Source organism: Rissa tridactyla, chromosome 4 (genome assembly GCF_028500815.1).
Source record: "Rissa tridactyla isolate bRisTri1 chromosome 4, bRisTri1.patW.cur.20221130, whole genome shotgun sequence".
NCBI lineage: Eukaryota > Metazoa > Chordata > Aves > Charadriiformes > Laridae > Rissa > Rissa tridactyla.
In genome coordinates this window covers 75183968-75196017 of record NC_071469.1, presented here as the reverse complement: position 1 = coordinate 75196017, position 12050 = coordinate 75183968, and the positions used below count along the sequence as shown (strand labels likewise).

Below are 12050 nucleotides of genomic sequence, written 5' to 3'. Positions count from 1 at the left end.
GTTAGTAACTGCCAGTTTGTTGTTCTTTTTTAGACCTAACACAAGTTCTTTCCACCATTCACTTAATTTATTACAAGGATTTGATGAGTTTTCTGCTAAACTCTTAAGACAGAGGTCAGATCACTGGGTGTGCAGGTGAAAGATTTTATAATTCTAGCTGCTGGAATTATGTCTTTCCCTTTTTATTAAGGAAAATGGGATCAGTGTTGGAAATCCATTACTAATATTTCAACATTATGCTTCCTGGTGGCAGGTGAAAGAAACTAGTAGCTGAAACAGACAGGGCATTAAAGTTCCAGTGCGTTGTTTAAAATGTTAAAGCTCTTAGTTTTATGTGGGTTAAAAAGACAAATAATAAAATTGTAATTAACAGATAATTCTCCTCAATTCTGTATTTATGTACTGGTTTCAACCTCTCATTCTCTACTGCCTTTGTATGCTGTTATAGTAAAGAATAAACAGTAAAAAAACACCTCTGTTTTGCTTTTTGTTTATTTTTTTCATAAATTTTACATATGTCTGTGCTAATATAAAATCTAATTTCCTGAGCGAAACTACTAATGTTAGTTACAAAGCCTTTTAATTTTTCGATAAAAGTTTGGTAGTGTCCAAGAAACAAATTCAGAGACAGTTTCCAATCATGAGTCTTTATAAACGTTAGGTCTTTGTGATGTAATATACACACCTTTTAGTTTACTGCTTTAAGGAAGCAGGACATACAAGAGCTCACTGTTTCTCATTCTTTTATTAACTTGAGATCCATAGGCTAGATTTGTCCTAATGCGATTTTCACAGACAAATTCTTAAAAAGATGTCTTTGAGACCTCCCCAGCTGAGTGGCATGAGAAACAGTTGTTTGTAGTGTCCGTGTTAGGGAACCAAAGTCCACTACAAATTTACTTTCCCCTCTTGCCTCTTCCCAAAAATAGTACCATTATGTTCATTCTGTCTGATTCATCATTAGACTTGTTCTGGTGCTGATGCTTGCCCAAGAAACAGGCTGGGGGATAATTAGGGAGTACTATGATGGGGAAACAGCAATGTGCAAGGAATGTACTGTGAGGACATACGGGAGGTAGGGTGCTATTAGTTCTGCTGTTCATGGAAGACTTACTTGATAGCATTTAATTTATGTACAAGTTATATGGTCACATGACTTCCTTTATGATTACATTTATATATCACTTTTGTCTGGTTTATCTGTTCTCATTTCATATAGAAGTACTTGAAACAGTGGACTTTGTTGCACCTAATGAAAGAGTTGTTTTCAGAACTTGTGAAAAGGAGCGGCACCGTGTTGTCTTTCAAATGGTAAGGAAACAACCACAGGTGCTCTTCTAGTAACAACATAGTTAAACAAGGTAGTGCTAGTAACTTTAACCTAAGTCTAAAGCAGCTCACTGTATTGCAGACTATCAATTTCTTGATGCTTCAGGTGGAGGTAAAGTTTCACACCAAATGTTTTGCAGAATTTCTAATCTGTTGGTACACATGCAGTCAGGATGCTAAGTTATAAGCTCTCCGTACAGCTGTTTTCAGAATAGGTGATTAAGATGAATTCTATGCTCTATGACAGCAGCTTGTTTTTGTAATAGGTATCTTTGATATATTTCCAAACATATAGATACCAAAAATAAATTATGTTGATGTTTGATCACGTGTTTAAGTCTTACACTTAACCAGTCCAGTAAACAGTCTCACTGGAAAGACTGAAAGAAATGTTATTGTTTAGTGTGGATGAGAGAAGATTAGTGTGTGTTAATATTGCACAATTGGGTTAAAGGTTGCTAGAGAGAAAATGGTGGTGATTTGTTTTTGAGACCACTCTGTGTAGGACAAGAGATGATGGGGGTTGGAGGGAGGGAGAAGTGCGGACTGCATTAGATACTGAAAAAGACCTTTTTCAGTGGTAATGATAGCCCTGGAACCTCTTGCCTGTAGAGCTGTTACTAGTGGAGCTTCTTAAGAACATGATAAATAAATATCTAATGGTGATGGGCTAAGAACATTTGATACTGTTATGGCGTAAGAGTGTGGGCAGACCTCTGCGGATCCCTTTTACGTTACCTTTTGTTATTCCCTGTCTGACTTAGTACATGCTTTAGCTAATTGTTTTAAATGTTCAGAGCAAATACAATTATACACATGTGCAAAGGAGGACTTTTTTTGTGAAGTTGATAATACTTTTATAATTATAAATCCTCTTGTTTTACCAACAGGGTTCAGCAGATGCTGAAAGAGCCCTGGCAGTAGCTAAGCTTGTGTAAGTCATCTTCTCTCATCCCCTTCCCACTGTGGGTTTGTTTGGGCTTTTTTATACAGAGGAATTATCATGGAAGACGATTTTTTTATGATTAAAAGGATGTCTTGATAGGACCAAGAAAAGTTCTGTAGGAACTGCAGAGTAAAGCGTAGCATCATGAAAGTCCAGTGGTATAATGGTGTAACTGCAACTTCCATGTAAAGTAATTCTTGCCCAAAACAGCAGCTGCATAAGTTCTGTACTGGGATTGACTGCTTTTTGCTAGTGCAGTTGTGTGTCCTTGGTCTCTCCAATGTGAAATTTCCCTGGGTATTTCACAGTTGCAAATAAGACCAGTATGCCTGAAAATGTCTCTTATTGTTTGGGATTTGAAGCTTCCAATAAAGTACTGTGCAGAAATGAAAAGTGTCTCTCAAACCCTTTTAGAAGGTGTTTTTAAGTCTCCATTTTATATAGATGGAAGTTTCAATAGGACTTGCTGTAATGTCAGTGGTTGATTTAGTGTTGGTTATACTTAACGTATACTTAATCCTATATAGACATATTTATGATGAGTATTTGCAGCTTCTGCACAACGCTGGTCATTGAAACCTGTGGACAGGCTGATCTTCAGACTGCTGTTAAAATAAATACGTAATTTATATAAGTGAGAAGCTAAAAATTCAGAAGTTCAAATAAAAACTTCACCTTAAATTCTCATTTAAGCCTTAATGATGATGGAACAAGTTTCCTGGAAAGATGTCTATTTCTGGATTCTTGTTCTAATATGCTGAAAAATATTTTGTTTCTTTCCTCTCTTGCAGAGAGAGTGATGTAGCTGGTATTGATATCAACATGGGATGCCCAAAAGAATATTCTACTAAGGCAAGTGATTGTATCTGTCATAGAATCACAGAATCTTCATGGTTGGAAAGGACCTTTAAGATCATCGAGTCCAACCAAACAACCTACAATCTCTGCCACTAGAGCATGCCCTGAAGTGCCACATCTAGATGTTTTTTAAATACCTCTAGGGATGGTGACTCAACCACCTCCCTGGGCAGGCTGTTTCAGTGCCTGACCACTCTTTCAGTAAAGTAATTCTTCCCAATATCTAATCTAAACCTCCCCTGCTGCAACTTCAGACCATTTCCTCTGGTCCTGTCATTATTCACTTGGGAGAAGAGGCCAACACCCACCTCTCTCCAACCTCCTTTCAGGTAGTGGTAGAGGGCAATGAGGTGTCCCCTCAGTCTCCTCTTCTCCAAGCTAAACATGCCCAGCTCCCTCAGCCTCTCCTCATATGACTTGGTCTCCAGACCCCTCACCAGCCTGGTAGCTCTCCTCTGGCCAGCACTTCAATGTCCCTCTTGTACAGAGGGGCCCAGAACTGAACACAGTACTCGAGGGGAGGCCTCACCAGTGCCGAGCACAGAGGCACGATCACTTCCCTGTTCCTGCTGGCCACGCTATTCCTGATACAAGCCAGAGTGCTGTTGGCCTTCTTGGCCACCTGGGCACACTGCTGGCTCATGTTAAGCTGGCCATACACCAGCACCGCCAGGTCTTTTTCTGCCGGGCAGCTTTCCAGCCACTCTTCCCCAAGCCTGTAGCGTTGCTTGGGGTTGTTGTGACCGAAATGCAGGACCCGGCACTTGGCCTTATTAAACCTCATACAGTTGGCCTTGGCCCATTGATCCAGCCTGTCCAGGTGCCTCTGTAGAGCCTTCCTACCCTCAAGCAGATCAACTCTCCCACCTAGTTTGGTGTCGTCGGCAAACTTACTGAGGGTGCACTCAATCCCCTCATCCAGATCATTGATAAAGATATTAAACAAAACTGGCCCCAAAACTGAGCCCTGAGGGACACCACTGGTGACCGGCCACCAAGAGGATTTTATCCCATTAATCACAACTCTCTGGGCACGGCCATCCAGCCAGTTTTTAACCCAGCGAAGAGTACACTTGTCTATGCCATGATTCTCCAGCTTCTCCAGGAGAATGCTGTGGGGGACTTACCAAAGTCCAGATAGGCAACGTCCACAGCCTTCCCTGCATGCAGAAAGTGGGTCATGTGTCATAGAAAGAATGGGATTTTGAAAGAAGTGAATTTTGATTACACTTAAATAAGCTTTTTCTTTCTTAGAGGTATGGAATACATGTTCTGGTTTTCTGGGTTGAACAAATTCAAACACTAAAATTTTCAGGCAGATAAACATGAGTTTATTTTTTTGTAATAAACAGGAGAGTATTGAAGGTGTCATGGCCGTAATACAGTAAAATAACATAGTGTATTAGAAATCTCCCTTAAGAATAGGTTTGGTCATGTAATTAAACATATTGTATCCTTAAGTGGGTAAGCATGTATGAAGTTTGTAAGCTCATGTTAGCGTTGATGCGTACCACTGAGCAAATGGTGATTGTATTTTCTGTCAAGACAACCACTGAATATTGAGAAAAGCGTAGTGAGGTTGTTAAATTGTATTATTGAACAAGATTAACATTAAAGCTATTTAGAATTCTGAAAACTCTGACAGGCTCTGTTGTATGTTGCATTTAAAACTAAACTCTGTAAGGTGGGATGAAGTACAGTGTGTGGGGGAGTTTGGTTGTTTGCCTGAGGTCACTAATTTGTTGAATGAGTGAAATATTTTCTGCTTAGCCTTCATAAAAATAGGAATCGCGCTTTGTCATCTAAGCAAGTAAACATTCACAACTTATCAATGCTGAGTTCAATTGTTGGTCAGTTTTAAGTGAGAGAAGGATGGATCAGTTAAAACATGATTTATTTAATTTTTTTTAGTTAAGCATATGCAATTCTAAACTAGGCCTCTATCATCTGTGGCTAAAACAGCGTAGTCAAACAGGTTGTTAGTACTGCTAAGCCAGTTAGCGTATAGATAAAGTATCAATGAATTAGACCATGGAGCTCCATTTTCATGTCAAATGTTTGTGCAGAATAGATAGGAGAAATTTTGCACTTATTGTCAATGGAAAAGAACTTCAAATTAGAAGACTTAGAACTTCATTCCAGGGAAGAACCCAGACTGTTGCATTTAAACTTTTTGTTGTCTATTTTTTGTATCATTGGCATTTTTATCATTTGGAGCAAGTTCTCTGTCATGTGAAGTTATAATGCATCATCCTTTAAACAGAAAAAACAATATATCCACATAGGTACTACTTTCTCTTCTTAATTCTGTTACCTGTCTTTACATCTGGAAGCTTTTTGCTAGACTTTTACTAAAGCAAGAGCACAAATGTAAATGGTAACTTGAGATCTGCGCGAATTCCTATTATAAGCCTAAGCTTTTATAGATCTTACATATTTTCTTTTGTCAAACCAAGTTGCCTGTGGACCAAGTAAAACTATTTTTGTCCCTCTCCCCTTTCACAGTAGAAAAAAATAAAATCCTGTGGCAGTTTATTGTATCTGGAACGTAAATACATGTCTGATTGAAATGCAATATCTGGTGCATGAAAGCAATATTGTTTAAAACAGGAAAACAGTAAAGGCCAAAGCTGACACTGCCAGATGTGCCCATACCTTGCATGATGCCATGACATTGTATAGACTCTACTTCACATAAGCGTATCGTCCTCCTTTCTCAGTTTTTCAGCCAAGAGAAAAGAACATTTTGTCTAAATGGATTTGTTTCCTATTAATGGAACATATCTTCTGATAAAACTACTCAAAAAGTGTTTATATTAGATTACAATGCCTTAAATAAATGAAAGAACAGGCTATGCCATGAAGTTTTGGAACAGAAGAACCAAAGGGTCCTCATGGCTGTACACAAAGTATATAAGAAAGGGCTGATCTTTTTCTGTCACAAAGATTGCTTTTCCTTTGCAGAATGTGAGGTGTGTAAGAATGTTGGACACCTTTCTGGTATCTAGTATCTTCGCTTTGACAGTTCGTAGTGTTACAGCCTGAATCTGACAGTGGTCAATGTTGAAAGTGCTGGGTGATGGTGCCGGAAAGGCATAGGATCGATCAATTTACACGGGGATTTTCTGTTTCACTACTTCTTAGTTTTGTAGGTTGGCTTGCACTCTGAAGAATAATTACTTAAATTCTTCTACTATAGTCCATCTAACCTGTGAGTAATTTTACCCGTATACATTTCTAGGGTTTTTCTGTTTTAAACCCATTAACTTTTTTAATGGTAACTTATGAAACTGACTAGGTAAGTGAGGTGTGGTAAAAATTAATTTTTCACATTCTTTTAAACTCAAATTTTAATTTCCCCTGTACCGTAGTCTCTTTTATTTATGTACTTATGTTCTGTTGTTTCTTTTCTTCCTCTCTTTTTCTGCTAGATGGCTTCTGAGACAAATTGGTATTACCAAGAAATTGTAGTCATGTTGAGGACATATCATTAAATTCATTATGGTCTGATGATATTTCCAATAATGTTTTCTTTAGCTTTTATTACTTTCTTCTGTATTATAACTGATTACATGGAAGACTATTTTATCCTTCCACAGAGTCATAATTAAGAACAAAACACCAAAACATCCACCCTGTACTAGGATAAAATTCATACAAATTTGAATGTATTTCTTACATCTACTTCTTGGCCCCTAGATCTATGTATGCAGATGAGATAGTGCAGAAAGAACAGCTAAAATATTAAATTGTTAGTGTTCATAATTTGTATTTAATACGGCTGCTTAATTGGTCTTAGCCTGTTATTTTAAATGTAGCATGTATACAGAAACTACTGACATCAAGACCTCTCAAATATGGTGTGTAATGTTAAAACAATAAATCTGTTCATCTCTCACTTAATGACTAGAAACCAGATGATTACAGTTGCTAAAATGGATTTTTGAAATCCTCTCTGCTCCATAAAGTAATGGGAGCAAGTTGGTGTCCTGAATTACTACCAAATTATTCTGATACAGTTCTAGGAAGTGTTTCACCAAACTGTTCACTAATGTTCCTGCATTTTAGATTTTGCTATTTTCTCCCTTTTTTTTTCTTAATATAATATTGTACTTTTGCTGTAGACTGGTATTAGACAAAATAATTGAGCTGAAAAATATGTTTGCCTAGTGTGTAATAGTTTCTGTATGTTTTCCCAGGGCGGTATGGGAGCAGCACTGCTATCTGATCCTGACAAAATAGAGTCTGTAAGTATCACCTTGTGGGTTTTGAACTGCCCTGGAAGGTATTATGTACTGTGCTCTACTGGAAGCAGGAATGAATGCATGGAAGACAAATTTGTAAAAGCTAGAATGGAATAATCAGTTTTGAATTATGAAATTAAGGTTATGGATAAATAATCCTGACTTACTTCTCCTTGTCTTTGTCTTGACTATAAAATTACTACCTTTTTCCTTTTCAGTTTTAGAACTTTCACAACATGGTGCTATATTTGCGGAGGGAGGAGTTTTATGTGCATATGTATGTAAATCTGTGTAAAACCCTACGTGAACCAGTATGGAAAAGGTTCATGCATATGTATGTGTCCATTTATATGTGCATATATTCTTTTACATATCTATAAACCCTATATGAACCTATATGAAAAAGATACATATACATCTATATGTAATATGGATAGATATGTAATATTTTTTTCATATGTGTGCATATATGTATTCCTACGGACTTCTAAGCTTTCTGAGATTAAACAAAGCCTAGACATTGCTCTGGGTTTCCAGGAACGTTCTTCGCGTATAGCTCTTTTCTTTCTGTTTAAAGATCTGATTCTTCATAGTTCAGATGAGTTGACTGTGAACTAAAAGCTTCCCCTTAGCTTTTAGTCACTCACTGTATCCTCCTTCAGAGTTCCTGAGGGCAATTTCAGTTTACAACTCACCCCTCAGTTAAGTGAGTCACGGTACACAGTGGCAAATGTTTCAAGGTAGTTATTCTTTATTTCTTGTACTGTCAAAAGTATGCAGATCTAGACAAAACAAAAATACCAAAAGCATTGCTCTGCCTTTTTCCATGTGGCTTTTGGGTGTGTTTTGTTTTAAGGGTTCTTTGATGTCGGTCAGTCTTTTCAAGAGACCAGACCCTCTTCAGTCATCTGCATGGCTTTTTTTTTTTTTTTCCTGAATGATAGCCAGTCTCTTTCTGATCCCTGCAGGTTATGCCTTTTCCTTCTGTCTAAAACGGATATTGAGTCAGTCTTTCTTTTCTAAGTCCTTCCTCTTACTGTGATAACACCATTCAGCTTTGTAGGTTAGTAGGACTTCTACAATTTCAACATGCTGATCCGTGGTTTAGTTAGTTGTCTTTGTAAGTTCAGACATGAAAATGAGTTGTTGTGTATCATTTGTTTCGTTCTCTGAGGACTTGCCATTAGACGGGCATGCCATCAGAGTTATAACCATGATGGAGTGTTAGCTTTTTGCCAAATGTAAGAATCTCTTGGTGTCAAGAGACACATTGTTAGCCAAGCTGTATAAACTGACTGACCATTCATCAACTGCAAGTATTGTAATTGTGCCAAAACAAGAGTTTAAATGGAATAGACTGGACCTATTACTGTCTCTTTCATTAGCTGATGGGAAAAACAAAAGTACAAGTGATCCTGTCTTGATCTCAAAACATTTTTAGAGAAGAGAAAAAGCACAGTCAAATAAGTGTTGTCTGCAGAAAGTCAGCTAACAATACAGGCAACAGAATGGGAACGAGAATCCAGTTTGTTGAGGCCTATATGGTCTTCCATGAATTAGGTAAGGTGGGTGATGCCACCCAGAATTAAATTGTAATTTATGAAGCATAAGGTGATGAAGGCTGAAAGAAAATATTTAGGAGTGGTAATTGAGAGAAAAATACTTAGCTGGCCAGAAGTAAACCTGGTAACAATATTTCTCATAGGAATGAGAGGCAGTTGTAAATATGATTGCTACCAGCTTCCCTTCCCCTCTACAATCATTACATTTTGTTTTGATCTTCAGAAGAGCAAGAAACTTGATGTTCAAAAAATTTTAATTGTTCTTTTCAATTTCGGATGTTAACAGGCAGCAAAGTCTTGGGCATGAAAATTACTTTTATCCGACTGCAAAGGGATAAGTAAACTTATAGCCTGCAAAAGATATCTGAAATTACAGTTCCAAATCAAGCTGTCCATATGATTAAAAAGTGTAGGATTTGGTTCTCACATTGGAATCCTTATTGAGGCTGGCACTGAAAACTTAAAAGGTTTGCTTATGATGCTATTGTAAGAAAAATATTATAGTGATGATGTTTGGAAAATGTTGTCACTTCAGTTTGATTTCTATGCAAAAAATAATACAAATTAAAAACACTAAAGAGAAGGAGGGGTTTAGATCTTACTGTTTTATTTGAGAAAACACTAATGAGGAAGGATTTCAGTAGATAGTGTAAGGTGACACTAATTACTTGCCAGCTGTTCTAAGTATAAGAACTTGTGCGTGCTAGCTATAGTGGCTAATTTCTGTATTGGGAACCTAATAAGTGCAGTTACATTAAACAAAATTCAGGTTTCATAGCATACACAACTCTGAAAGAAATCATTTACCTGCAATTCCAGCCATTTTATACAACGGAAGCATACTCAGAATAACATGCATGATAATGTCTCAAAAAAACCCAGTTGAAAAATGAGCAGTTTTCTAATAACAGTCAGGATCAACTTGTTTCCACTCTTTTATTTAGAGAGCTGTTGGATTTCTGGTGCCATTTATTGTATAGTCATACAGTCACTTAAAAATGCATAGGTTATTACATGGCCCTTTTAAATATGGTCTGTTGGACTTAAATTCAGCCTGTGAGAAGGAGATTCTTTCTGTAGCTCAGTTCTTAAATGGTTAAACTAAAAACTGCTTGTTTGTCTGCTTATTCTGAGTTTGTTTTAATGAATAAAATGTGCTTTGTGTTAAGTGTGGAATTCAGTTTACGATTTTTGTTTTCTTTTAGAAGATTCAATGACATTGTTGCGTGATATTTTCCTTTCTTTCTTTTTCCCGTTTTGAAGGCTTTCTTCTCTTTAAAAAGAAATAAAAATCAAATCTCTCTTTAGGATATATTTGGTTTTCATAAGAAACTCACAACTGGAATATAAGACTGTGAAAACAATTACTTGAAAGTGAAGAACTTTTGCACTTCATTTTGAAATGATCAGAGATTACTGGTCACTTCATATTAGAAGCAGTGTTGAAACTCCAGCAGCAGTTAATTGCTCTGTAAAAATCCAGTTAAAATAAAAAAAAATAGTGGAAATAAAAATGGCTTAGGCTAGAAATAGGCTTGTATATCTATCAGATAAAAGTATATACTCAATTACAGACTGCATGTGTTCGTCTAGCATGTAAGATTCTTTATAGAGAAACAGTAACTAGTGTTACATTGTTCTAATTTCTTTGTATGTTCAGGAGAGAAAGGAGAGCTTTTTTAATGTCACTGTTGTGATCACATTTTGTCTTTTTTTTTTTTTCCCCAGATATTGACTACCCTTGTTAAAGGAATTTGTAAACCAGTAACCTGCAAAATCCGCATTTTGCCCTCAGTAAGTACATAAATCATTATGCTAAAGTGTTTAGTTCATGTTTAATTCTGTGACTTAAAAATCAATTAAAATATATGGCATTCTAATATATTGGCATTTTAGACCTGTTATTGTGAAATAGCGCTTGGAATCATAATTTCTGTTTGGGATGCTGCTCACAACCTAAAGGGTTATCTGACTTGCAGATATATAGAGATAGTGATTGTGGGTTCATCGGATTCCACAATACACAAGGACACAGAGGCTTTTATCCTCTAAATTTCTCAACTTTATTACAGATTATCATAAATACCACAAAAATCAGCATAGCAAATATACCTATGATTAATAAAACAAGATATAGATATATCTATATCTATCTCAAGCTATTACAAATTATTAGTAGCATCAATCAATAGTATAACAGCAATGATTAATATGGCAGCAGTTGATTATAGTAACAATCAAGTAGGTAGATACTATTACAGGTTAACTACCAACTTATCAGTAGTGAAGCAAGTTTATCAATAATATAACAGCAGATATGAGAGATTATTTATATGCGCATATATATATTTATATTCATAGTAATAATACCAGTATCAAGTGCATTAGACAGATCTCAGAAGGGGTCCAAACCATCCCAGACAGAAGGACAAATTGATCCCAGAAAGGGACGCAACCATCCCAGAAGTAGGAAGACAAACTGCGCCAACCCCAAAAGTAGGCCCAGAGGAGGACCAATAAAATAACAGACAGACTCCGAAGGTGATGTGTGTCATGGAGGCTGGAGCCAGCCAGGTGTCCCTGCCAAGAGTCCAAGATCTCATAGAAAGCCTGTGCAGAGTTCAACCTGCTTAGAAAAAGTGTGTGCAGCATGGGAAGTTTTCAGAGAGAGAAGCTCCATTTTGGGTGAAAATTAAGTCATTTTTATGTCATGGAAATAGAAGAGACTATAGGCCATCACCCCTTGAGCAGCCAGTAAATGCTGTTAATTCCTGTTTTTCACCTGAGGCAGCCAATAGGTAATTGTTTTCTGTTCTTTCAGATGAATTTTTATTTTTTTCCAGACTGTTTTCATGTTCTTGCAGTTAGAACAGCCAATGGCAGTTACAGATTCTTTCTTTCTTGGGATGTTTTCCCATTTTTTCCAGACTATTTTTTACCTTTTCAGATGATAAATTGCTGATAGAGTTCCTTTGTTTTGCACTTATTGATGGTATGTTAGGATGTCACTGGTTTCTAGGTACCCAGCTGCACTTACCAAGGATGCTTGTGGTTCCGAGGCTAATGGTTTTTAGGCTGGCGGGAATTTTCTCTCTCAGTATTTTTGAGAAG

The 12050-nt window shown here is 36.8% G+C and overlaps 1 protein-coding gene across 10 annotated transcripts in view; it reads left to right on the top strand.

Annotated features, from left to right (window-relative positions):
* The window catches only part of DUS2 (dihydrouridine synthase 2), a 54204-nt gene that overhangs the window by 3895 nt on the left and 38259 nt on the right, over positions 1-12050 (top strand). For all 10 annotated transcript variants that reach the window (XM_054198709.1, XM_054198714.1, XM_054198708.1 and 7 more), the window contains exons 4-8: positions 1220-1311; positions 2220-2263; positions 3067-3127; positions 7333-7380; positions 10668-10733. In XM_054198709.1, the coding sequence (XP_054054684.1) occupies positions 1220-1311; positions 2220-2263; positions 3067-3127; positions 7333-7380; positions 10668-10733 (311 nt within the window). The remainder of the gene's footprint in view (positions 1-1219; positions 1312-2219; positions 2264-3066; positions 3128-7332; positions 7381-10667; positions 10734-12050) is intronic.